The sequence below is a fragment of the Syngnathus floridae genome, chromosome 12 (assembly GCF_059516105.1).
Source record: "Syngnathus floridae isolate MCC-2025c chromosome 12, RoL_Sflo_1.0, whole genome shotgun sequence".
NCBI lineage: Eukaryota > Metazoa > Chordata > Actinopteri > Syngnathiformes > Syngnathidae > Syngnathus > Syngnathus floridae.
The window spans coordinates 7,582,203-7,610,084 of record NC_142424.1 but is presented as its reverse complement, the minus strand read 5'-3'; the positions used below and the strand labels follow the sequence as shown (position 1 = coordinate 7,610,084).

At 40.5% G+C, this 27,882-nt stretch overlaps 1 protein-coding gene across 9 annotated transcripts; it reads right to left on the bottom strand.

Annotated features, from left to right (window-relative positions):
- Positions 1–22: 22 nt before the first annotated feature.
- On the bottom strand, positions 23–27,418 carry grin1a (glutamate receptor, ionotropic, N-methyl D-aspartate 1a). Of its 9 annotated transcripts, XM_088391682.1 has the most exons (23): positions 27,229–27,418; positions 26,694–27,109; positions 23,303–23,437; positions 22,294–22,470; positions 18,180–18,242; positions 17,328–17,425; positions 16,652–16,773; positions 15,528–15,702; positions 14,788–14,932; positions 13,996–14,082; positions 13,573–13,717; positions 13,195–13,325; positions 12,384–12,548; positions 11,653–11,771; positions 11,274–11,386; positions 10,952–11,100; positions 10,175–10,332; positions 9,494–9,655; positions 9,080–9,189; positions 8,603–8,748; positions 5,580–5,606; positions 4,841–4,951; positions 23–1,851 (listed from the first exon to the last, which is right to left on the bottom strand). In XM_088391682.1, exons 2-23 carry the CDS (start codon positions 26,940–26,942, stop codon positions 1,783–1,785), a joined length of 2,856 nt encoding a protein of 951 aa, XP_088247808.1. In that variant the 5' UTR covers positions 26,943–27,109; positions 27,229–27,418; the 3' UTR covers positions 23–1,782. The 9 variants fall into 9 exon arrangements, with proteins under 9 accessions (XP_088247808.1, XP_088247809.1, XP_088247810.1 ...); XM_088391683.1 differs by having other exon boundaries at positions 13,195–13,322; positions 13,582–13,717; positions 26,694–27,418; XM_088391684.1 differs by lacking the exon at positions 5,580–5,606 and having other exon boundaries at positions 26,694–27,418.
- Between the last annotated feature and the right edge of the window lie 464 nt (positions 27,419–27,882).

Genomic DNA, 27,882 nt, shown 5'->3' with positions numbered 1-27,882 from the left:
ATAAAAAAATTTAAAAACACAATTTGGGGTCTTGCAAGTACATTTTATTTACAGTTATTAATGAATTAAGATAAGAACTCAAGGAATTCATACTGTATATGAAGCGTGTGTGCATGCTTGTATAACACAACATGTGCATGTTTGTGTGTGTATGCGTGCGTATGCAAGTGTGTGTGATTAAATAAGTAGTAAAAGACATTCTCAGCAGCAATCATAGCACAAGCACACTATACAGTTTCCCAATACCTATAAAGACACTAAACCAAACTCTATTAAAATTTCATTCAGTTGAAGTGTATCCTCAATAACAACGCACATAACAAAGCATGTCTGGAGAAAAAAGAAATGAAAAAACAAATACTATAGCAGTTGTAATTACATGTCAGCATGCAGGCCAGAGCAAATTCTGTGTTTGGCACCATGTCATTGTGCAAAATTTCATAACTTCATTTAAAATCAATTGCAAATTCAGTTAGTTCATGTCTAACAGTGCATAACAATAATAATAATAAATAATAATAATAATAATGTGATGATATATAAAAGGTTATTGTGATTTTATGTTGTATTTGTAACAGTTTGGAAATGCCCTCTCAGCGTAAAGTGCTATGTGGTGCTGCACACCAGAAAGGCAGTGATTTCTCAGCTCCAGAAACTGGGAAAAGGCCTGTTTTTGCATCCAACCAACGCTTGCAAGCTTAGCAATGCATCAAATCCACTCAAGCTCCTTCATGAAAAAGTTCCCCAGCAACAACCTCTGCCACGAGGAAGGTTTTTCATCAAAGATTGAGTGCTGGTTGGCTGAAAAACTCGGCCTTTTGATGCAACCCTTTTGAGACCGGAAAAGAGAGAGACTGCAGCAGGAGAGAGGAAGACAGAGGGCAGCCCCAAACGTAACATGGCTTAGAGCATAAAAATATTAGTTTGCAGTTTCATCAGGCTGCAAAATAAATGCTTTCTTTTTTTTTTTTTTTTTTTAGAAAATGTTAAAAAGCACAAGTGATTTGTCATGTAAGGAATCCATTGTATAACTAATTGAACAACATGCATTTGGCATTTTAGTGGACAAATATAGAGGGACAGATGCAATCTAGAGTCTGAACTCTGTTAACATAAGTAATTTCATGGTCAGTGACATTCTAATACAAATACATCAGACACACACACATGCTTTCGTGATTAATCATATCCTTATCTTATAGGCTCTTTAGTAGTGCTTCCCTACCAAGTAAATAAAATTGAAACTATTTGAAATTGGTCACACAAACAATTCCTTAGAGGAAGCTTACATATCATATTGCAGGATTGTGCCCAAATAATAAATAAATAAATAAAACCTTAAATATTACAGTGCTTAATAGGCTCTACTTGGAAGCGATATGTTACAGTACTGGTATTAAAACTAGCTTATTTATTAACGTAACTAAATGGCACCCAAAAAAAAGCTATGAGGCAGGTAAGAAAATTGGAATAAACAGCAACTAAGTATCTATGTTGGCAAAATGACAGAAAGGAAGATTAAGTACATAGGTAGTAATATGATTGTACATATAGGAAAATGTATACTGAGTGTGTTTCGGATGGCTCTGTGCATGCTTAGGGAGCCTACAAACATCTACCTGTACGGTTAGGTCATCCCGACTGTTCAAAAGGTGCAAATTGAGTGTTCTGAGTCTTCAGCTTCTCCACACAATCCACTGGATACGCAAGACCAATCTCCTCTCTTGCCACCTTCCTTTTCTTATTTCCTCTCTCCTTTGGCTGGGGCGGGGGTCATGCTCCCTACACCACAGTGCTGACTGAGGGGTCGGACAAATTGAGTTGTCCCGTGATGTCAGTGGGTGGGTACTGCTGCAGAGGTGGAAAGAAAATGGGAAGAAGAGAAAATACACAGGGGTGTTATAAAAAAAAAATATATATATAGTGGATTTTAGTTGATATCGCATTTAAATACTACAGCAAATTTTTCCACCGCTCCTCAGGCTGATTAGTTTGGTTCTAGATGTCGTGTGCCTGAGGTGAGTCACTACTTTATGTACACCTGAGCCAAAACAACAGCACATTTGAATCATCTTTTATTCAAAGGATGATTTCATTTCATTGACGGATTGAGTCACTCTTTTCCTTTTTTGTACCTACGCACAGGAAGCATCTTCTCATTTTAGCAGCCAGTAAAGAGAAAAATGACATTTGGGGTTGATTTCAAAGTGCTGTTGTGGCTGAGCCATTACTACTGTACACTTCATCTCAAGCAGAGTGTAGTAAATCATAGAGCGGAGCAGTAAGACTTGGTTTCCATGCAGGTTGCTATGGTAACAGGGTTTTTGCGTGATATATATATATATTTTTTTGCCTTGGGAATGTGGTCCCTCAGCCGCAGGTCGTATTTTTCAGTGTTTATGTTTTTTTTTTTTTTTTTTTCCTGATTTGCAAACCTGATTGAAAAATCCACTCATAAAATGTTGCAAATCATTCTGGAAAACAAATCTTGGCTTGTCAGCAATATGTCAGCAATAAACATGATGTGCTTAAATTACCAAGTGCTTCTATTCATCATTTACATAAACTCTGAGCCACATGCAGAAATTTGAAGGTGTATTAAGGCAACACTAAAAAGAAAAAAGGCTATATTCTGTCAATGCCAAAAATTCCACACAGCATGCTGAGTCAAGCACTTCTCTATAGTGCAGTGCTTCACAATTATTTTCTGTTACATGCCCGTAGAAGGAAGAAAATAGTTTGCACCCCCTCAACTCTCCACCGCGACTATGAATAGCATCATGTCTATAATTTTTTTTATCAGTATACCTCTGCATAACACTATTATTTTTAACATTAAACAAAACAAAAAAGGAACTATAAATCTGATGAATAACTCTTAACATTGTTTATGGTTTCTGCGCATACTCTGGCAATGAGAATGCCACTGCCACCTACTGCAGTGAATGTGCAACTACATTTTAATGTATTACAGTAAAAAAAAAAAATACTATTTGAGAAGGGCTGCTAAGTGACTTGGAATATATTTATCAACACTTGAATGAACCCAACAAAAGAGTAGACTTTATATCAGTTCTCCCACAAACATTTAGACATTACATTAAACTATTCCGTTGATCTGGATTTTGTTGTTTGTCTTGGCTCAAGTGTATTAATTCCTCAGCTTTGTTTATGCAGTATCATCATTTTTGTTTTTAGTGAAGCCCTAATACGATACTTAGAGAGACATCCCCATGAGATACATGTCTTATCTTCAAGAATGGATGACTCTCATCGGCTTGACCTTCAAGTTCCTTGTAATGGCATACGACTCCTTCATTGGACTGCTAACAGTGGCCTCTACTGGGGTCAAGCGGAGCAGCACAATCGAGACGGTACAAGCAAACTACTAGTTTCAAATGGACTAAATGAAATCAGCTTTGATGGAGCTTTATCACTACACAGCACAACTAAAGAGGCTATTCCACTGTTTTCTACTACCACTACATCTATGACAGTTTGCATGCTTGCAGAGGGAGAAAGGAGCAGTGTGGCATGTGGGTGAGGGACACTGACACTAAAGTCCATTGATATCCATTCATGTAAAAAGAAGAACATTGATATAAAATCAAAAATAAAGGTCAAAGACTGAGGATGGGATTTTTTTTTTGGTTCCATCTCGTGTTTGCACTTTGTTTTACTTTGAGCTTTTCCACTCCGGCAGTGGAAGTAGACATAATATTAATGGTAAATCCACTCTTCTTCTCTTCAATTCTACTGCTGAACCTCAAGAAGGGAGAGTACAGGTGATTTTGTTCAAAATAAGAGCAGTAATAACATTGACAATGAACGCAAGAGAAAGTGAGACAATTTAACAAACACCCACACACACGCTGTCTCACACAGCATCACTTTTGCGCTTTGACAGCTAACGATGAAACTAATACTCTCAAATGCGCACCAACAAAAGAGAAAAAGAGGAATGAAGACCAAATAAATCAGTTTGCATCGCAGAACAGTGGGAGTCGACTGCTTCAGGGAGTATCAAAGAAATAAACCAAAAAAAAAGTCTTCACCACCTGGTAAATACCCTGAAAAGGTCACAAACGATTCACGACAAGAACACTGAAAAATAAACAATAATTATGACAGCAAAATATGACAAAGCAAAAACAAGCAATAGATTTGGAGAATAACACAAATAAATCCATGAGTAATCCTGAAAGTTTGAAACCTTGTTAGTTTTCTTCTCAGCAGGCGTAATCACCTTGAAAGAGAATTTGGGATAAAATGGTACGACAGCAGGACATGCTTTCAACCAAAATAAACCAAACAGACAAAGTGCGGGACCGGTGCAAAGAAAAGGTGAATACATAGAATATAAAGCAGCAAAATTTACTGATCACAAACACTTAAGACACACACACGACCATTTACAAGACACGTATCGCAGCATGTCCATGGACCAAACATTTGGCAGATTCCACAACCAAACCAGCAGCCCAAGACAAAGCACCACTGGCAGCTTTTTAATTTTATTTATTTTATTTTTTTCTAAACACCTTCCTATTGAGGATAAAAATGTCCTCTTCGGACACCCTCACTTAACACAAGCTCATGACCTGACCTGACCTGACCTGCACTGATGCACTCCAGCCTGTGGAGGCGCTATAGATGCTTGATGGTAATGCTGTGCTGACAGACACGTGGCAGAGGCAGCTGAGCCCTGTGGATATGGATGAGTGAAGCATGGGACGCCTCTCATGATTGGATATGGAGATGTGAACAGAGAGGACAGAGGAGAAGAAAATAGAGAGGGAGGAATAAAATAAGGGAAGATGTTGCTTCTTGGTCTCCTTACCGTGTCTTTGGACGACCTACGTCTCTTGATGCTGGAGGCCAGGGTGGTACTGATGGACCTAAAAGAGGCTTTCTTTTTGGGGTCGGGCTCTGCTCTACCACTTTTTCTATCCTAAAATAAATATATGTAGAAACATTATTCATGCTCTATGCCTGAGGAGATCACCTCGCTTTCACTTAGCTCTCCCATTCCCAGCCACTCCAATAGCCGACTTCAAGTGTTACGCTTTAATTCGATGGGAGCAAAATGAGTAAAGAGGGAGATAGAGAGTGCTCAGGGAGTGAGAGTGGGTTTAACCGTATGATATGAGGGCACTCAGATATTTTATGCAAGCTGTCACACAGGTACTGCAAAGATGTCACGCACGGTTGTTCAATCGTTGGGCTCCTAGAAATGCATTACAATGAGTGGATGGGTCATAAAGATGTCAGCGGGTGTGATACCATGTTTCACTAATTCAACTATCCCAAATATTGCCAACTCGTGCCTGAGAACACACTTTACAGTTCTGACGGCCTTTCATCAACAACACACTCAATAAAAAGAGCTATAAAAAAATGTCAAATAACTTCTACTTGATTTTTGCCAATATTCCAACATGCATCCTATTTAAAAACTTGAAAAGAAAACAATTATTTGTTTAACCATATCCGTCACCATCAGAGTGCCCCACCATTACGCTCGGCTCAACAATTTGGTGTTTGTGTGCATGTAAGAACTCATATTAAGGTATTCTTACATCCTGAGTCTCTAGAGAGGAAGATGGCTGCATAGGGGAAGAAAAGAAAAATAAAATAAATGTCCATCCAGTTGATCGTTATTACGTAAGAATGTCCTTATGCATAAGCCAAGGGATTAGGAAACGGGAAAATATTTTAGGGGGGAAAAAAGCCACTAGCAAAGCAAACATCCACATTCAAAGCCAGGCAAATATAAAGAGTCAAGCTACAATATGGTTAGTGGAGCACCACTAAAATGCATATGGAAGAGGAATACAAAAGCAATTGTAACTGAAGCCCATTTAAAGTCATTATACCATCGAGGGTATAATGGAAATTCACCCCACACTTTAGGGAATGAAATGGGATGAAAGGCATCAGAATATTTAAGAAAAAAAAAAAGCAGACTCTAGATGCAAATTATACACCAGAAGTCAGCTAATGCATGAAAGGATAATACTTAACACTTTATACTGGAAAAAAAAAACATTACATGAGTAAAGTATGAGCGAGAGGTGGAAGAAGGAAAGGTAAATTGGGGGCGGGGTGGGGGGGTAAGGTTAGTGTGGTGTGAATTTCAACATGCTAGGACATTTTATGCTTATATGGGAAGATAAGAAAATGGCAAAAACAAAGCATAAATAAACACAAAACAAACAGCATGACAAATTCATAATCTTCAGCACTGGCACTCGCAGTGCACCCTTTTCATCAGGTCGTGTGTGTCCACACTTATTATAAGGGCGCGTTTTTGCCATCCAGCACGTTCCTCTCAACCCCCTGATGACATGTGATCAGGTGGCGAGTGGGCAGTGGCCAGCATGGTTGGCGTGATGAAAGCTGGCAGAAGGAATGACTGGTGCACCGCATCACTTGGTTTTTAATAAAGAATAACATATGACTCTCCTGTTGGAAGATGACATCTTTTGTTAGTTTATAATGAAGGTCTGGGAAACTGCCACAAGGTGTTTCTTTTCTTCAAGAACGCTAACCGAACCAAGTGCATCACATTGGTGGAGGCGTCACGGCTGTTTTGTTTTTTTTCCAGGGAAATAGAAGCATGCCAATATTATGCATAATCATCATCAACATCATCATAATCATCATCTCACATGACCAGTTCCTTGAATGACTTCTTTTAACATGACAAGTTTGTTCAGAGTGCAATTAGATTTTTACCTGTGTGCAGACTTTACAGACATTGAGTTCAATCAAAGGTCAGAAAAGCATATTTCTGCATCAACAGCTTTGAGGGAGTGAGAAGTGAGCTCCATGAACACATTTTGATTAGTCAGAAGTGCATATATTCCAATTGTCTGTTCATATATGTATACTATATATGGGTCTTAGCCCATTGTGAGGCATTATAAAAAAAATGTTTGTATAATTGCACATATAGTAAGCAGTCAAGAAATGCCAGCGATGGGATTCCAGGGACTTAATGGTCGCTGCACTGAGGGAGGGAGGAGACCACATACACTGCAATGGTAAATTTTCCATCGTGATGGTTTTGCGTCCCACATAACCAAGTTGTCATTTTGCATTTGTCAAAATGAGATAACTGTGAGCAATCATATCAGCGCACCCAAACAGTATGAATAATATCTGTCACAGGACATATTAGATTAGCTCAACTCATGGGCTCCCTCAGCACTCCTCGCATGAGGTTTTCATTATAGCTCCAAGGCCCTGGAGATGGTTAATGAGCAAAGATGAGCGTGCTTGAGCCATCTTTGTTTAGCCTTGAAAAAAAAAAAAACATCAATGTGATTGTTGTTGACATGGATCTAAACCATGCTGGTCCACTTATAAAATTAAGTGTGCACCTCTCCTTTCTCTGTGAAGCGACCCCACCCCCACCCACATCCTACCCAGCATGCAATCGCCTGCTGTTCACATACACAGAATGTACATCCATGTCAGGACGCTCACAACAAAGATATACTATACGGTACAGTCGTCAGCAAAATGGCAGACATTTTCAGGAAGACATTGGTTTGCTGATAGGCACTTGGGATTTTCTACTGTACCTTTTTCACTGAGTTCTGGATCATAAACATATATGGTGCAAGGCTCACGTCACATAGTCAAGGTGGCTAGCATTTACATGGAGCTTCCCTGGAGTCCCGACCCTCCACTCAAGGAGTGAAACCATAATATTGAAGGGGAAATGGGTGGTTCTTTCATGTTATTAGTTACTAGTTAAATGTACAAATTATTTTATAACAATATCATAGTTTAGATGACACTAGATTTAGCAATTTCACTGAGTTCCATCCATTTTCTATACCGGGGGTCGCGGGCGTGCTGGAGCCTATCCCAGCAGTTGTCGGGCAGTAGGCAGGGGGCACCCTGGACCGGGTGCCAGCCGATCAAAGGGCACACAGTGACGAACAACCATCCGCACTCACACTCACACCTAGGAGCAATTTGGAGTGCTCAATCGGCCTACCAAGCATGTTTTTGGGATGTGGGAGGAAACCGGAGTGCCCAGAGAAAACCCACGCAGGCACGGGGAGAACATGCAAACTCCACGTAGTAGCTCCGATAGCGGCAGGGAATTGACGTCTTTACGCTCTGCTTGTCTTGATGGCCACGGGCTGCGGCCAAATTGGAGGAATCGATAATGGCATAATTGAACTGCATGACAAACTAACTGTGATTGCTTTTACTGATTGAAAATTGCATTTCAGTTTTTTTTTTATGTTTGCATGATATGACCTTAAACAGATTGCACAAGCAATAATCAAAACCGTCATGCCATGGACAAGGAAATGTCTGTTTTAATTCAGATGTTCAGTCTGTTAAAGGCTCATAAAGACTATTATCTTATTATTTGTAAAGTGAATGTTGTTTAGGATATGCCGGTAATTATTTACATGATATTTGTGTATAAGATTTTCTGCTCCAGGTAGATTTTATACTTGAATATTTTTGTGTATTGCTTTTCTCTTCAATTTTGATATGATCACATATGAACCCTTGTGAGAAGTCCGGGCCCTTTTACCTTTCCCTGGTAAGGACAAAATGAAATCATTCCTACCTGCAGGTTCTTCCTCCAAACATTAACGGCCGCAAAGGCGAGCTGCATCTGCTTCCTGCGGGCGTCTTTATGGCGCTTATAGGCTATTTCTATGAAGATGAGGAAGATTCCTGCTGCTATGCCACCAGCCACAAGCATGAAGACCCCTGGACGGAGACAAAATGAGAGAAAAGAGTGAATTGTGATCTTAAAAACACACACACACACTCACGCTTCTCCCACTGAGCATGGACGCAGTGAGTCATGGTCAGTGGTTGCCGCGTCGCTTTTAAACTAGCTCCCACGGGCAACTGAAAACCACACATTGCTAATATTATGACCATGAAGCCACAGCACGATAGACTGTATGACCCACGCCAACACAAAAAAAAAAAAATAATCGGAAAAGGTATTGGACAAAAAAAGGCTACAGTCACTTACCACTGCAGTTTTTGTCCAATCACTTTTAACGCTTTTTCTAAGCCTTAAGGACCATACCTGCCATGTTTTCAAAGGTGAGTGTGGCTGGTGCATTGCTCCTTGAGTCACACTCCTGGTATCTCACCCAGGTTTTATCTAGATCTTCCATGAAGCCGTTCTCATGAGAACTGCAAGGGGTCAGAGGTAGTGAGGAGAGGGGTGACAAAGTTAATGCACGACGCAAAAACTGAGATGCTGGAGTCGCTTATACCCTCATCGCAACTAATATGAGACTGTCACCACGACCGGTCACACACGCAGACAGACAGACAGACAGACAGACAAACAGTGAGGGCAGGAAGGGAAGCTAAATAGTGAGATGTGACAAAAGGCAATGGCTGAATCTGGTCAATACATGACCATGAAATCATATCAATAAGAAAGAGACAAACTCAAAATCAGACGAATAATGCACCTTCGGCTGGGACAGACCTGAGAATGGCCAGGGACACATTCTGTTTCCAGGGGCTGTCCTTGCGCATGCCTATGCCAAAGCCCGAACGGAAAAACAGCTCTCCCGTGGTCACCAGGTCGCACTTCTGCGAGGCTTCAAACTCCAGCACCGCAGAGTCCCAGATGAAAGCATGCAGCTTGCTGTGAGGGAGGGGGGAGGCAGGAGGAGGGAGGAGGGGGAGTAGGAGGAGGGGAAGGAGGGGTTACGGTGCAACAGTACAATGATCTACATACACATTCACGGTCGGCGGCCCTTTCTCTCTCGTGCACCGGAGCTTGTGTGTCATTCAGCGTTTACCGGTAATCAGTACCGCTGCCTATGGCCCAATTGTTATCCAATTCCAGATGGGTAAGCACGCCTCCCCCCCATCTCAAAGATGGTCATCTGGGTACAACCTGAAAAGGGGCGCTTCTCCACTTATTGTTATTCTACCTGCGTGGTTGCTAGGTCCACACCAGAGTTTGGCCTCTGTTGAGCCATGGGCCCGGATCAGACAGACAGCTATAGTAAGTCCTACGGCTTCCTTCTGATCCATAGGTCCATGAGTCCCTCGACTTCCCCCCCCCCACCAACCTCTCCTGATCAGCATTGACCTTGTGCTTGACAGGTTGAGCAGCCAGCCAACACGCTCCGGACAGCGCGGCCTGGCCGAGACTCACTTGTCACGCACTGCCTGGATGGCCTCGGCGGCACTCTCATAGTTGTGCTTCTCCATGTGGCGGTACATGGTGCTAAGCTCCACCTGCCGCCGGAAGTAGATGTCCACGGAGCTCTGCTTTACCGTGGCATAGATGAACTTGTCTGATGGATTTCTGAGCTGAAGAGAAGATTGGTCACATAGTCATAAAACTGCAAGAACCGCTGCCAGAAGTTCAGACTGTAGTCGTGTACGTAAATTACATCTGCATATTAATTTATTACAAACTCCCTCACAGAGTTTTGATGAAAAATAAATTTCTTCTCCATTGCAGATATTTCACTATATTAGACATTCCATGTTCTTTTAGAAGAACATAAACTAGTCACGAAGAGCTGGCGGCCTGCGATCCTGTCAGCACACTCCATGATTAATTTAAAACACATTATTATTTATCATTAAATTATATAATTATTGTTTTATTTTACTTTTTTTTTATTTCACAAACCTGCCAGATTTTCCCATAAACGCTGACAAACATTTATAAAAACGGGGAACTGGGAAAAGAAATCCTATAAAAATAGAGAAAAAATCCAAAATATTAAATATTGGGGGGAAATAGAAAAAGAATACATGAATGTGCGAATTCGCAGTTGCCAAACTGCGAATATGCAGGAGCCAACTGTAGTTTTAAGTTGTAATAGCACCATTCACCACTAGATGGCAAACATTTTATTTTTTAAGTTTTAAGCTGCGCTTTGGTGAACAAGATTGGAAGTGATGTCGAGTTGACGCGTACCCTTGGGTCATTGATGCCGGTGATGCGCTCCTCAGGCCGATCCAGCACCAGGAAAGCAGCCAAGTTGGCAGTATAGGAAGCCACAATGATCATGGCAAAGCCAGCCCACACCATGCCAAGGATTCTCGCTGAAAAGCTGCGAGGTGCACCTGCAAGTCAAATATAAAAATTAGACCAAACATTAAACAAAACCAAAAAGAAAACCAGAGACCAAAGAAACAAGATAAGCTTTTGAATACCTTTACTTTGACATCCGGGAGTATTGAATAAGTCACATCACCAGGTGCCACATTCAACAAAAAGACAAAGTCCTACGACTTACCTTCTCCGATTCCAGAGTTCAGCAACACTCCCCAAGAGAACCACATGGCAGATGACAAGGTGAGGGCATCTTCTTCTTCTTCTTCACTGTTTACTTTAAACCTTCCAAATGGGCTGCGGGACAAAGATTCAGTCAGAATCTGTGCCTCGAAAAAAACGTGGCGGCCTGATGGCAAGGTAAGGAACTGAACATGAGCGAATAAAGCCAGAAAGACCAAAAGAAGGAAAAAGTACAAAAGAAGGAAGCACAACGATAAAGCAGTGGGATGGTTGGAGTCAATCTTCTCCTCTCTCTGAACGGAAGCTTTATAAGGGTCAGGGGTGGAGTCACACACACACACGCACGCACACACACACGCACACACAGGTTCCCCGTGTACCTGAACCGGTCTAGTAGGTAAAGCATCACCGCCACCACATGTACCGAAAGACCCACCAGCAGCCACAGAGTACTTTGAAATGGCTGCATGAACGAATCCAGTGTACTGCGAGGGATTTCCTGAAAACACACATGGAAACCAGTTAACGATAACGCATTCAGCAACGTCTTGATGTATGTTATGATGTGATGATAATGACAACAACATTTCTGTCTTGCTGTCAATTCATTGTGTAAGTTATGACATTGAGTAATTTCATTCTTAATGACATTTAATGTAAAATGTAATGCATGTGCTGTATGAGAATTTGTTTAAAATCGTTTTATGTACTCATTTTACACAGTGACTAGCAGTAAACCATGGCAGAAGCATTAAATTCAACTCCTACGACAACATCTTTACAGATTGATGTTCATCATCTCCTCGTCTGATTGTGCTTCTGTTCTGATATGAAACAATGTGATCACAAATCACACCAGCTGAACATCTTTGTTAAATAAGTTTAACAATATATTCAATCTGTGAAACTCCTTGTGTCACAATTATCTTTTATACTTGCATAAAAATGGAAAAACAAAGAATTAAAAATCAAATGCAATAATACTATCAAAATTAATTCCATTTTAGCTACACTCGGGCCAAATCTTATCTAGGAACATAAACTTGGACTTTACATGCTCATCAGTTGGTGCTTACCTAACTTGACAGCAAAGCCAAACGGATGAACTTACCTTTTTAACAAGGATAGTAAGACCTTGATATTTGAAGGGTTTGGAGAACTCAATGTACTGGGCTCGTTCGTTGTTTATAGTCAGCGGGGCAACAATCATGTCAGCCAGGCCCCCCAGGAGCTCTCCCATCATGCCATTCCACTCTTTCTTGTTACTGTTGTTCACCTGGAGCCCCGTTAACATAGAAATCGGGACACTATCAATGACCACCGCTTAATTCCAGAAAAGTCATTCAGGAGGTGTCCAATATAATTGACACATATTTTTGAGAGAGTATAGACCTGCAACTCTTGCGGAAGCAGTAATGTGTCAAAGAAATTGTCATGATTTACTTAGGCTCACTTTGAAATTACTAATAGAGATGTGGAAATAAAAGCAAAAATGGTAAATGATCAAATCAACTTAGAGCCGTCACTTTCTGTTGAAATAAAAAGCAGGATTGTTACAACTATGCTGTGTTAAAATACTTCCTGTTTTGTTCTTCTTTCATGGCCACATTGTTTCAAACTCGATACGTATGCTTTTATTTAGTAGTCATCACTTTTTTCAACATCTAATGACAGCAAGGTTTATTTATTGTATAATAATTAGCAAAATAATTTTAAATAAGATAAAAGTAACTTGAAAAATAAAAGAACTTTAATCATTTAAATAATTTTACTTCTATTGCACCAAATTTTGAATTACGATCTCAATCTAGAATGGTAGGATAAATGACCAACTTTGAAATTTACAGAGCAAAATGTGAGAAAAAAATGTCCGTAATTTCTGCATTCAAATACGTTCTTTAGTGAAGTAAAGTGACACCAACCCGCTCCTGCGTTCCAAATTTCCCATCAGCCACCAGATGAACCTCGTAGGTAAAGTTCATGGTCATAGCGAGCTTGATCAGCAGATCAATGCAGAATCCATAACAACACTGCGGCACAATTGGGCGTCCTGTAACCAGAAAAGGTTGCGAGTTACAATCCACCATCATAATTTGAAGAGTTTATCCGGCGCTTGTTGACTAGACAAATGCATCACGCTCCCCTTCTGCAGATTTCATTCGCTCTGAGACACACACCTTGATCAGTCACCATGGCACACTCGGCTACATGCATACATATATAGATACCTACTGCATATATATGTATGCATCTCCAGTAGGTGTATGTGCGTTGAAAGCACATTGATATAAACGTCCCTGATGTGTTACCTGGGATGGTCTCATTGGGCCCAGTGCAGATCACCTTTTTAATTAAGACTCCATTTAATGTCATTTCCTCCTTGCATGTTCCATCTGGCATAGTGGGTTTCACATAAACAAATGGCTCCTGGTGTATTGTCACTATCTACAACAAATAGGACAGAAAGCTGTTGATGACAACGTTTTTGCTGTTTTCTAACCAATGGGACCAGCGAGCGATGATGCAGATGCTGGAATATAAGCACATCAGTCATGAGCATGTTTTTGAAAAGTAATATTTGATCGATTGCTGCAGTTCTCATGGATATGGAGTGGCTTCATTTCCCCCTGCACACTGTCTCACAAGGAACAGAAGTTATTTTTCGTACTTGATATATATGGATGTGACCATAACAACGTTGTGTGGATGTGAAGCCACCTTACCTTTAATCGAGTCGACATCTGGAAGCCCTGAGGTTTTTCCGTCTCCCCGCCGGGCCAGATAATCTTGCGCTGATTGTTCATTACCACCTACAAGGAAACCAGACACACACACACACACACACACACATGCACACACACACACACACACACACACACATGCACACACAGTTTCTTGGGTGACTGCTGACAGGAGGCGTTTGAAGAAAGCATCATTCATAAATAATTTAGATAACTACAGCTGTGCTATGATTGCCCTTTGGCTTCAAGTGTCATGACCTACTACTTTTATGCCACATGAGCTTTTTTGTTTTTGTAAATTTGTAATAAAGATCAATACAAACTGCTGAAATTTTAATATTTTGCCGATAAACCAAGTAATTAACGGACATAGTATATTTCTAGTGTAAAACTCATTATAAATTCGGTGAGTTCTTAATTTTCCCAGCCAATCAGATAATGCGTCCAGCGTCACAACATCCATTCTCGCCACCGCTCCGGCATAGACACAAGTGTCGTTGTTTTGCAACTTTGTCCAAGGACACAGTATGCAGCAAATGTAATTTCTTAAATCCCTTGATTCAGTCTTTCCGTATTTTCTTGTCTCATGCTCATTCTTTGAAAATTAAGAAAAATTTGCTTTTTATATATGGTAAGATAACATCCAAGATTTAAGAAAAAAACACAAAGAACGATGCATTAAAGTTGTCTTATAAACACCACATTATAAAAAACAAGCAAGTGATCTGAAATGAAAGTGATTACCGTAGATATTTGCGGTGGCTGTTAATTTACCTGCGTCCCATTATAAACGCCCACTTGAATGAGTCGACTCTTCTGGTAGTTGAGAATGCTGTAGTGGGCGTACTTCCTGTCTCCGTCGTCATTGAACTCCACACGTCCTGTAAGGCCTTCTGGGTATTTAGATGACATGAGCACCCTTTGGCAAGAAAACGAGAATCATTAGAGCCTATGTGCATAATGAGACAGTGGATGTGTGTGCGAGCATAAACTAATTTGCTGTGTGCATGTCTTCTCAAGAGAGCTTAGTGCATCATCTTCAGCTGATGTCAGCCATTTTAATCACGCATCTGTAGGGGGATTTTTTTCTGCTTAAAAAGCTTTGTAAATGGGTCACTTGAAGGTCAGCTGGCAGGTAGAGCAATTTTTTGTGTCACAGACACAATTTGTTTGGTACTATGTATTTGTCATGGCAACCAGTCCTTGTTATCAAAAATGCACAAATTTGACACAACAGCCTAATGTTAGCTTTTACCAATCTTTAAAGAGTTAGCCTGAGAGATCCAAACCTTTAGCACAGCACTAGCAAATATGAACTGACTGACAAAGACCTTTTCCTCAAAAAGGTCAAAACAATGTCTCTTAAAGCCTCACCCCTACAAGAATATGTAAGTTTGTTTTCAGTTTTGTCATTTTGTTTATACTTCACATTCATTGTTGCTGTGAGCATTTTCAAAATGCAAATTTCGATAAAATTTGAACACAAAAAATGTGCTAAAAAAATTACAGCCTACCTTTTGAAGAGAGGTCCTGTTTTCCAAATGTTGGTGTTGCCTACACATCCTCTTGGTGGTTCAGTGATGTTTTCCTTCTCAAATAGCTCCTGGATGGACTGAGCAACCACCGCCACTGCATCATTGATATGAGCCGACTCGTTCTTGCCGTTGATGAGCTGCAGGCCGATCAAACCTATGACCGATTCCAATGACAAACACCCAATCAGTGACCTGAAAAAAAGAGCTGCCTCCTAGGATCCTTTTGCAATGCTCAAAGTGGGCAAAAACTTATAGGGCCTCTAGTTTACACATCCTGAATAAAGGTGGCGCATCAGTAGTAGCATCTAATTGCCCTGCCTGCAAAAAGAACCCATCAGGCAGGGCAACATACATAAATAACAATATTTGTTGTTGTTGTTTGCTACTGATGACCTTTTACAGCATGTATAAAGAGTCCCTTGAAGTTGGATTTCATTTATTCTTTTCCTGTTATTTAGAACTTGGGGAATCAGGCAAACTAGTCCTTGTGTTAAAACAAAACCACCAGTCAATAATCCAACTTCAGCTAAGTTTTCTGATTGCAACCAGGTCCAACCGACTTCTTCAAGAAGCCGCAGTGGAAGTGGAGACAATGACAGCACAACAAAAAAAAAAGGGGGGGCGGGGCGTAAATGTTTTCTGAGTAGGGGTTTTGTTGTGGAAGGTGACTTTGAGGGAGGAGAGACAAAAAGATGGTGACCATGAAGTGATACAATGTAGTGAGCAAAACTGAAGCAATGAGAACAAGAAAGGCTGTTGTAGCTTACCATTCTACCAGTTGCAAAACTCTTCCTTAATAGTTCATTAGAAATCGGGACATTAATATGGCAGAATAGCACAATGAATAGCCAGGAAAGACACAATTCAACTGAAGAAAACAAGGAGCACTGAACACAACACATTTAAACCTTTAAACACTCAGTGCTTAAACGTTTAAACGCTTATCCATCACATGACACACATTGGTTCCATGGTGAAATCATGTACAGTAATACATCAATTGTTAAGCTCACTAATCCTGTATTTGTTGTGATTTATCCTTTGAGTTACGTCTGGGTTAACTGGTGTGTTCGCCACAGGTCTCTGCTGACTGATGAACGTACCGTCTGGCGCCTCACTCAGCGCTTTACCCGACATCTCCCGCTCGCCCACCAGCCACACGTAGCCTGAGCCAGTCATGTTGAGGAAGCGGGCAGCCTTGTATACAGCGGCGGCGTCTTCCTCACTGGCACGACGTGACGGGGACATCAAGGTTAAAAAAGACGTTGAGGTGGGAGAGTAATGATGAAGAAAGATCCAGTAGAAGGAATTCATGAAGACAGAAAGAAAGAACTTGCAATTACAGTACGGGTAATGAAAGAAGTATTTGAGAACAGGTGGACTGTTAGCATAAAAAAAGTTAAGAACTAAAATGCTTTAAGAAGTATTCCTTCACTACCAAGAATTTTTTGCAAAACCTCAAAATTCTTCTGAAAATTTTGATAAAAAAGTACTTCATGTTCCTTACGGGGGATGTGGGGTGTAAATGTTGAAAAACTTTTGTTGGTGTGTTGGGGGGGCGGCGTAGTGCCCCGGTGCCCCCCCTCTAGCTCCGCCAGTGTTACATGCTAATTGTGTCTTTACAATAAACACAGTTGTACTGATTTAGAACGTGGCAAAGTGAGTAGTAGTAGCATATTAGCAACATGAAAGGTGATTTTTTTAAAGTGTGAACATACGGAACAGTGTTTTCTTATTCACTTTACTCTATTAACAGAGGTGCAATGAAGCAAAACTCACCTGGCGGAAAGGATGATGACTCGGGCCTCCAGTTCTTTGGCTTCCAGCAGCAGGGCTGTTAAGTTTGTCTCCTGGCTGAACTGGAGGACTTTCTCTGCCTGTGATCGGAGCATAAGAAAGGTCAAGCCAGCTACTTCCCATTCCTTGGACAGCGTGATGCCTCTTTACCTGCTTGGTTCAATTTTGGCCCATTATATTTTGTAAACGGGAGGCAAAAAAAAAAAAAAAAATAGCGATCCAGTGGGGGGTACCGTCTGAATATAAAAAAATTAAAAGCTTGAAGGGGAAAAAAACTTTTGCATTTGGTTTTACATGCAAACTGAGGATCATCAAGGCTCCAAAAAAGGACGTGCATGTGTTAGGTGGGGGGGAAGAAAAAGGTCAATGCAACCAATAACTAAAAACGGGTGAAGGTGAGAGGGACATTTTGCCTCAGGAACCAAAAAAAATAGCTGCTGAAAAGTAAGGAGGAAGTAGCATCCGGGAGACGGGTTGCTCCCACACCACCGTTCTCCACAAAGAAAAAAGACTTGCAAACTCTTTTCGCGTGAAAGTGAGAGTTCAGAGGACATGCATCCCATTTTTTAGGAATTCAAAATGAAAATGATAAAAGCCAGGGCGCTGCTCACGGTTCTTTTTTTTTTTCTTGCTGAAAACATTTGTCATAGCAAAACCATTCTTCATTGAAACGACATGGGAATTTCTCAAATTAAAAATTAAAGAAAACACGTGCTACCAAGGGGGGTGGAGGGCATTTCTGGGTCGGCTGGTGACCGGTTCGGGCTGGATTTTCTAGTTGCTACGTTCGGAAAGTTGGTGGGCGGCGTGCATTGACCATGCAAATATGTATACCTTAGGTCCTCGCTTGTTGTCATAGGACAGTTGGTCGAGGTTTTCATAGTTCCTTTTTTTATTCTGATGAGTAATGTGCACAGAGAAAATATGCAGACACAGAAAAATATTATAAACAGTTGAAAATGGAGGGCAGCAAAGCATTCCAACAAATCTCCACTTGTGCTTCAAATTGGGATCTTTAATTGTGAGGCTTGCAAAGACATCAAGACAGCTAAGACAGCAGCAGCAGTCATACAAATCAGACTTACAACGTACAAATATGCAGCAAGTAATATAGCCGTGGTTAATTAATTATTTAATTCGTTAATAAGTTGCAACGGATATTAAGTGACTATAAAATTAATAGAAACTCGCACCAGCTAAAAACATCAATCCAGTACGAGAAGGACTGCCTATATTGACATAATAAATGTCTTTTTTGACTTAAGAATTATACAGTCGACGCCGGCTTCTCACGGGGGATAGCGACCACGCTGACCCACAAATATCAAAAGTCAGTGTTCTGATGCCCATTATATATTTCATGGAAAAAAAATCATTAAAAAAAAAATATATATATATATATTGTGGGAGGGAATAAACAGGGTAAACTCCAACAAGTCTTTTCCGTGTGATAAGCAAACAAACAAACAAACAAACAAACAATAAATAAATAAATAAATCTTAAATAAAGTCTTTGTGGTAGTCCCCTGTACAACCGTATTTCCGTATCCCCAAGGAATTTATTTCTTTAACTGAGCTTGCTGGGAGAGTCATATATTAGGGAAGATGCCTTTATTTGTATGAGCCAATTAGTCGACGAGTAGATTTAATTGTATTGATGTTTCGCGCTTGAAATCAACTAATTGCTTATCACAGCTTTTAACTACAACACTCTAGAGAACTGTGAATTGCCTGACCAACAGGGCGACACGTTCTGTATTCATCTGTGCGGGTTTGACAGTATGAATAGAAGTTATGTGTGGATGAGAGTGGCAGTTAGCCCACTAGCTATTATGACCACTGTCTTGGAATATTAGGACTAGTGTCACTACTGGACACTGGTGGCAAGGAATAAACTTCTATTTACCAAAATTATTATTTATCTGATCTGGCCCGATTTTATCACGAAAAAGCCAAAATGAATTGTGACTCCCACTTGGCGGGTTGGCGGCTGTTAATTTTGAAACCTGAAACATAAAATCATCTTTATTTTGGAGCCAAATCATTTACAACATGTTATACGAAGAGTCTGCACTTCACCCTTGAGACTGTTAGAGGAAATCAATAAGGTGGCTCATCTGTTAACTTTATTGTCTGCGTGTGATAAATAGTATCCATGAATTGGGGAAATTAAATGTTAGTCTCTGGGTTTTTTCCCGAGTGTTAATAAAGTGCTTATGTCATTAATCAAATGTAGCGCAAATAAAATGTCTACACATAATACACACCTGTTTTAATTCCAGCCTTCAAAAAAAATAAAATAATAATAATCCACAATCTTATGCACCCATCACTCCATCCAGAATTACTCACACTACATAAGACCAAGATGCACTGCTCAAGTGACGCTGACATTTATGGACTTCCTTCAACAATCCTTCAATCAAACTGATGATGATAAAAGCAGAAGAGCAACAACACAATCTTTTACTCGCGTGTTGTGGGCTTACATCAACTAGCAATGCCAGCAAAATGGTTTCCCAGTGGGCAGCCACATAATCAGTGTCACATTCTGATATGCATTACTGCTTATGTGCTGTTTACCCACCGTGTGAAGTGCGAGCACAGCAGAACATCCTTGGCCTGAAACAATTGGGGCTATACACGTTCAGTCTGCCTTTTGCTAGTCGTTGGATCTCTTCCACTCGGAGTTTAGCCCGACCTTCCCAGTCGACATGAAATAGACACAAACTGACTCATATGGAACTTTAAAGTCATCATTATCAGTTTTAGACAGCTTTTTCTGTCTTTTGTGACGTTTTTGCTGTGTCCTGTCCCCTCTCAAACCTGTCCAGCTGTATTTTCCAGTAAATTTCCATCATGATATAACCACTGCAGAGGCCATATTAAACGCCCCTGTTCTAAATTAAAAAACTCTTGTGGTGACCCCAATATGCCTCAAAGTAAATTTAATATGAAAATTTCACATACGGGATTTTCTACTTCACTGCAGCTGTTGAACTGCATTTGTGGACCGTCTCTTAAAATAACTTAAATGAGCAAACAAATCTGTAGGTTTGTAGCGTGCTTGAGCTTCAGTTTAAAAAAAAAAAAAAAAAAGTGTGAAACTCAAGTAGAAACCAATAAAATTGCATAGCTTACTCTTAAATCAGATGTTAAAGCTAAATTATTGAATATTTTCCTTCTCAGGGGATGCTGCAATTTTAAAGCATTTTAAATAATTTAAAAACAGAATTTGAATCATAGTTGAGTGTTGAAGCATTTATCTCAAAGCACGTCTTGCCACTTCGCAATATTCTGGTGCTATTCCACACGAGAAGAAATTGCGTTGGTCTTTTTTTTCCCCTGAGTGTTTTTTTCTGAGTGCTCTATTTTTGCATCCATGTCCAGACATTCATAATTAATGTTGCGTTAGTCACTTTTGCTTTCTGACTAAATCCAAAATGTCCGGACCTTCTTTGCTGGTGGTGTGAGTGATCCCCCAGTGACTAAATGACCTCGCTCATGGCTCGCTAAAAATAGTGTCAATTTTCTGCATCGGTGCAGCTCAACTATGTGATTAACCACAATATTCCTCTTTTAATTAGAGCATGATGAGATGTGGTGGTCCAACTCAGTATAATTACATTCATAAAACACTCAAAGTGTAAATGAAATGTTCTTGTGGCTTTTTGTTGTTGTTGTAGTAACTTACTATAACTTAGAATGGACTGATTTAAAATCAAGCATAATATCAGATTTAGGGAAAGCAAGTGCAACATTAATGTCTCACTGATGTATTTTTAGTCTTATTTGAAACACAGTTCCCAGGGAAATTATTAATTTTCTATGTTCATCATAGTGTTGGGAAAGTTATGACCGGAATTATTATATTATATATCTATTTCTCATCATTTGAAGGTAGGTAGTTTTATTTCATAATCACAGTCTCTGAATTATAGCGTGATAAGATGACAGTCACAGTTAAGAGAGCAGAAAAAGCATACTCAATATTTTCCCATTTCCGATGGGGCCTGCCACTTCATTTTAGGATGGAGAATAAAGACCGACTTCCTGGGTTCTCGTCAAAATGTCTTTCAGACACACAATTTTCCTGAGTTACCGCTAGTGGATTTTAAATGTCAGTAGCATCATTTAAAGTGCAGAGTAGCCAATCTAGTGTGATGAAAATCCAAAGCGTTTAAGAAGCTCTGTGTTAATCAGTGCTGATCCAGGTCACTTATTTCAACAGCTTTCACAGCCTTCCTGTGAATTGCCTCAAGCCGGAACATCATATTGGCCATGTCTTCGCCTTCTGATTTAATTAAACCTCTGAATCGGGACTCATTTCACTCTGATACACAATTACAGTCAAGAGGCCTAGAGAGGCACAATGAGAGTGTAAAGAAAAAAGATACCCTTGGGTAATTTCAGCTTATTAAATAGATGAGAAAGATGCTCTTCTTCACTTCCTCTACCATCCTTTTGCATCATTGCAGGTCATATGAGATTTGCCTCATGGAAGATCAGCATTTCAGTGACCCATTTCCACAGCTCAGAGGCATACAAAAATGCATGCATCAGCGCTACATAAAAATCATCCAGTGCGCTACAATAAATACAAACATCTAAGGGGAAAATTACCCTGACCGCGACCTCCTCCAAAAGACTCCATGACTTCCATCAATGATGGTTTGCAAAGCCTCACATCAAAGTCCACTATTTGGCTCCCAATGTTGATAGACATGGGATAATTTCGGACTATGGCGAAAAGCAACGTGAAGATGAGCAAATAAACGCACAAACTTTTGTCAAAAGTAGACCACATTAGACGCTGTTGATGTCTCTTGAATGTTAGCAAATGTTTACACAATGGTGAGAAAGAGATGTGGCCACGTAACAGAGAGGGAAACAGTTTGGGAGGTGAGAGGTAGGGGGGCAAATTTGCCTCGGAGACAGAGCATCTCACCTTGGTTTCTCTCTCCTCCAGCAGCGTCTCCAGCCTCTTCTGAGCAGCTCGGCCCTCGTGGTCATCGCTCACAATCAGGATAATATGGTTCCAGTTGAACTCACGCATCAGGTCAAACCACACGTGCGCTTGGTGCGAGTAGGGTGGGACGGTCCGCAGAAAGGACAGATGGATACTCTGGGATAAACGAGATTTTACTTCAAATGTCATGGTTTGCACGTGTAATCAAATGTGAGGAACATGCACATCGTTTACTTTGTAGGGAAACATTTCAAAATTAAAATGCACACAATTTAAAAAAAAAAAAAACTCCCAGGATTTTTTTTTTTTTCAAATTTGCCCCAAGTTCACCATAAGGAACATCCAATAAATATCCTAAAGATATGTAAAATTATTTTTTTGTTTTGTGGACCCCCTGAGATAGAAAAGGAGAAAAGTGTAGCTCTGGGACTGATTCACAATGAATGGTCTAGAATTCAAATGAAGCATTTGGGCTCTGGGCTGTTATTGTTCAGACCACATTGTCTCAAGTCAAATATTTTTGTACTCAAGAAGGAGAACAGTGCTCCAACAAAGCAGCCAAATTGTCCCCTGTATGACCAGCGTTTTGCTCGATTAGTAGCCCGCTAGCCTCTTTTAAAAATAGCTCACCGGTGATGTCACATTATCATTTCTTAGGCATGTTGTCGAGTTAAAAAAGAAAAACTTAAAAATAAATCCAAGTGTCAAAGCACAAATTGATGTGTTCTCTTTAAAAATTAATTGTTGATGGTTGGCGCTTCATAAAATCCTAATTCAGGTCAAAGACATTATTGATGGCCTTCTTTCAATTTCATGCTGGGAACATACTCAATCATCCGCCCTCTAATGGACAGTGATGGGCCATTTAATCTTGGAAGCTTGTGAAGTCCTCCCAGGGGACTTTCTGACTTCACGTAGTCTCTGTCCTTTCTCTTTCTTCATTCCACTCAGCCTGAATCTTATTCACATTATTTCCCAAAGCACATACCTTGTCTGAGTAAATGGACATGCGAGTGGTGAGCCCCACCACGGGGATGCGATAGAAGCCTGCAGTGTAGGAGACTGGTGTCGGAGTCAGGTGGTCATTGGATTGGGGTGGGTGGCTCACCAGGATGGCGTAGACCTGTAAGGGCAAAATCCTTTGCATTGAGACTCCAAAACAAAGTTTCTTAGAATATTTACATTGTTTGTGTATCTAACAGGCCAGACATGAGAGACAAAAGTAGTGAATTCACTTCCGCAATGTACAACTCCAGCGAGACGTTCGGTGGTCTTAAGATGTTCAGCTTGACTGGACTGATGAAAGAAATCTTGGCAGCCAAAGGAATCTATGGTTTAGGGTGCAAATGAAGTACTTGACTTGACATTCTTGACTACGGTACATCACTAAGTGCACCCGGAAGATTAAATATTAATTTAGTGATAAACTGGGACTGAACTGACATTTTGCAGAAACCTTAGAGATGCATTTATCTTGTCAGCACACACGCCTATGTCACAAATTTAATGCATTATGTGCCTCCATTCCACACACACACAACACTTTGAGCTTGCTTCTGCTCTTAATTAACTCCAAACTTTATACTCAAAAACACATTTAAACAGATCTGTGAGCAATGTCATGAAAATGCTTTACAGTATTTTCGTGTTTTGACATCGTTTCAGTGTGATCATAAAAACCCTGCTTAATTCTGATGAGGCCACATACCGACACATTGATATCCACATAATGTGCATTTATTTTCCCTTGGGTTAAATCCACTTAAATTGAAAATCTCTGAAGGCATATAAAAGTAAATACAACAACCAGACATTAAAAACACTGCAGCCCAATGATGCATACATAAGACAAAGCCAACTGGCGATACAAATTTTACCATTATCAAATGATTACTTGTTGACGTTGTGCTTAACCTCGATGAATTTATTTCACATACAGTATTAAAAAAAATCTTGTAGAAAGTCTATGCATATTGATTGCTCCACTGGCACTATCAGAGAAATAAAACCAGAAATAACCTTTTATTTTTGGGGCTAACAGACCTATATTAATGGAGGCGGCATGTGTGCAGCCGTGGATTATTGGACGCAAGCCGTCCGTATGTTTGGGTCAAAAATGAGAGTTACCATCCAAGGAATGCTCGCAGGCATCTCCTCCTCCATCTGCCACAGACTTTCCCTCTCAGTGACCGTAATCACCCGCAAGCCAAAATTCAGAGGATTAAAACTTTCATTGACTCTGCCTGAATTAGGCCATGCGTGTGCATAGACTTTAATGATTTTTAAATTATTGTTGTTGCAAGAGCACACAATTTGCATTTGGGCTGCGTGCTATGAGTGAGCATGTGCTACAAGACTAGTGACTGCATTATTCTCCAAGCCTCTGTAGATTTGAGTCATTGCACCATGCAGAGAACTGGAGACATTCTAGAGTGGCACACAAGCACGTGGGCGTTTTTATTCTAATTAATAATAATTATTACATGAAGCCTAATAATATTAAATGTCAGAGGAGGAAGAGTGATTTCATGCCTCAACATGCTGTGATGTAAGGTTTTTAAAAGCCATGTTGCGTATTACATGAGCATATGGTTGGAGTGTTGTACAACTCTCCAAGGTGCATTGTGCTTACCATGCATTACTTATGGATTGTGGTCAATTGGCTCAAGCTGTATCACACTTTTAAAGACCATTGTAGCGCAGAAAAACATGTTGCATTTAATATCTCATTTAAAAGCAGGGATGGGCGAGTATCAAGTATTGATATTGGTGCTGATATCAGCCTTATTTCAGGGTATTGAACTCACGACAGTAACCGATAACAGTATTGTTTGCCCTCTTGAGGCAGTTTTATGTCATCCATTTCATGCATCATTAAGGAAAAATGCTGCATTGGAATATATAGGGCTTTAAAATTATTGATCAAATATAGGGGTGGGATTTTATGTATCAAAAGTACTAGTGGTATCGGTACGTGGTATCGGCATCGGTAGCTACTCAAGAATTGAGTACTTATCCTGGTATCGACCTGAAAAAAAGGGGTATCGAACGTCCCTTTTAAAAAGAAGACTACACGTTTCAGCATTGAATATGAAATGGATTGTCGCGTGAGCTGCCCTTGAATGTAATATCTACTGCAACTATCTTGAGCAGTTATCATACAGGGCATGCATCACCTATCAGGCTGCCTTTAATAGTCAAAAGCATTTTTCCCATTTTCACTCTTCGCTGGATTTCATTGCATCTCACTAGATCTGCAGCTGTCTGTTCTGAAATGTAAAGCAGCCCCTTCATCCTCCGCAAGGATGTTGTGTGTGTGTGTGTGGGGGGGGGGGGGGGGGGGGGGTTCGTTATGTTGGACTAAAAAAAGTGAAATGATTTGTGGTCTGGATTATATTTTGGATACATGCCAAATTCACCAAATCGTGCTTCTCATGAAATGCTTTCGTTGGTGTTTTTTGTCCTGTTTTTTTCAGTGCATCTGGGAAAAATTCCAACCTGAATGGATAGTTTAATGGTTCACCAAAGAAAGCTTAAGAAGTGGGAGTATAATCGGCATTCATGCAGAGGTGCAATCTACATTTAACCTTTATGAGGCAAAATACCTTTACATTTATATTTGTGTGCTTTAGATTCACCCTAAAATTTAATATTAATATTATGACATTCATTATGTTGCTTTTCATATGGCCATAAAATTCTGTCGTACTTATTTTGCATTATCAGCATTTTTCATAACCAATAAATTGAGATGGATGTGTGGTTTTAATTACTGTGAGTTTTGAGAGACAGCCAGATAATGTCATGAACATAAACTATATAGTGAGAGCTCACAAAAATTGCTTGTGCTGTTAACTAAATAATTCATTGCAAAGTTTTTATATAAAATTGAAAATTGAGCCCAACTAAAATCTGTTGGCAGTTCAAATCTGGGCTTTCCGGTGGGTAGTTTGCTCTTCCTTGTCATTTCCTCCCACAATGGAAAAAAAAAAAATGTTAGGTTCATTGACACCTGTAAAATGTCCTAAGGTGTGAATATGAGGGTATATATAGTCTGTCTATATGTATCAGATGGAATACTTGCCAGCCCCATCTCACCTGAGACTCTATAGTGGGATTATAAATGGTATAATAAACATGGGATGGGTGGATGACCCTGTATGAGATCTATATGTAGAGTTCAGAAAATGGTGATGTAACCATGGCAACTGAGTAGAAAAAGACTTGAATGGCGAACAGAAAAGGAAATGTTTATGATCCCTACCTAACTTTTCATTTAAATAACTTGCTTCCCAACCCCTCTCAGCATAATTCAAATGTTTTCAGAGTTGAGTTGAAAAATACAGCAACGTAAGCTAAATTAGGCAGCCTTTACATACCTGACTGGAGATGAGGTCCTCGCACACGGACAGAGCCATCTGGATGGCGTTGGGTTTATGCGTGACGGAGATGGCCGTGAGCTTAAATTTGTCCCGTCCGTAGACTTGGTTAGCTTGGGTCACCGCATCTTTGAAGATCTGCTCGTACCTCTTCTGGCTGAGAACGGCTCCGATGTTAACAATTTTGGGTTCGCAGCCGGCCCGCGCGCACGAGCACCAGACTAGCACGGCCAACAGAAGGAGCCGCATGGTTTGCGCCAGCAGCACCGTCAAACACAAGCCCCCAGCCCGTGCACTTCTCTCCCCGGTGCAGGCGGCTCGGCTCAAGCAGCTCCTGGACGGCAGCGCGACTCTGACAGTCGGGTTGCAAGCACGAAGCGTGTGGGCGGTGATCGTGGAGCGATGGAGGGAGGGTGCTGGCCCAAAAAAAAAAAAAAAAAAAAAAAGCAGTGACAATTAAGCTGTGAATTTATCGGCAATGCGGAGGACTGAGCACGATCATCTTAGAAGCAAGCGGCGGAGTAACATCTTGCACCTTTCTCCGGTGAAAAATGTCTTCGGCCACGTGATCCGCAGTGTCTAGTGAGGAGTGCGCAGCGTTCGGCGTTGTCGGTGGGGGATGATCACGCCGAAGTTCCCTTGCAGGTCGCTTCGGGGCTAAGGGGCTGCTGTCCTTGGTCCTGACAGCTGTGCACACGCGCTTTGGTGTTCCTGCGCGCACCCGACATACACGACCCACAATTTTCTTCTTTTATTTATTTATTTATTTATTTATTTATTTATTTATTTATTTATTTATTTATTTATTTCGTGCATCACCAAACAAAATAAATGTCACAAAGAAACTACATACAGTGGTCCACTGATTTATAATATGGATAAACAGGCTTCCACTTCAATTTACTGTTATTTCAAATCATTATCCACCATCAAGGCTGGACTGGTCATGTGGCTTACAGGGCAGATGCCCGATGGGCTTGCCAGTGTTGTCCTGCACAATGTTGCAAGTCAATGCTGTTCCCGAACCAGCTAAAAATGAGGACAAACCTCCGACTCTCTCTCAGAATGGAAGTGACAAGAAGTGCAGTACAGGATGTTGTCAGAAACTCTAATATTATACATTCACCAATACATACAATGATAGTATTAACATAAAAGTACCCTGCCAACTCTGAGAATCAGATTTTAC

What these genes read in the sequence shown, in the direction of transcription:
- grin1a (XM_088391682.1), bottom strand. Translation starts at nt 26,942, where the DNA reads ATGCGGCTCCTTCTGTTGGCCGTGCTAGTCTGGTGCTCGTGCGCGCGG. An exon ending in TGTCCATTTACTCAGACAAG is followed by an intron (nt 22,471 to 23,302) that starts GTATGTGCTTTG and finishes CGTTTATCCCAG; the next exon opens with AGTATCCATCTGTCCTTTCT. An exon ending in CACCTTTGAAAACATGGCAG is followed by an intron (nt 8,749 to 9,079) that starts GTATGGTCCTTA and finishes GTCTCCGTCCAG; the next exon opens with GGGTCTTCATGCTTGTGGCT.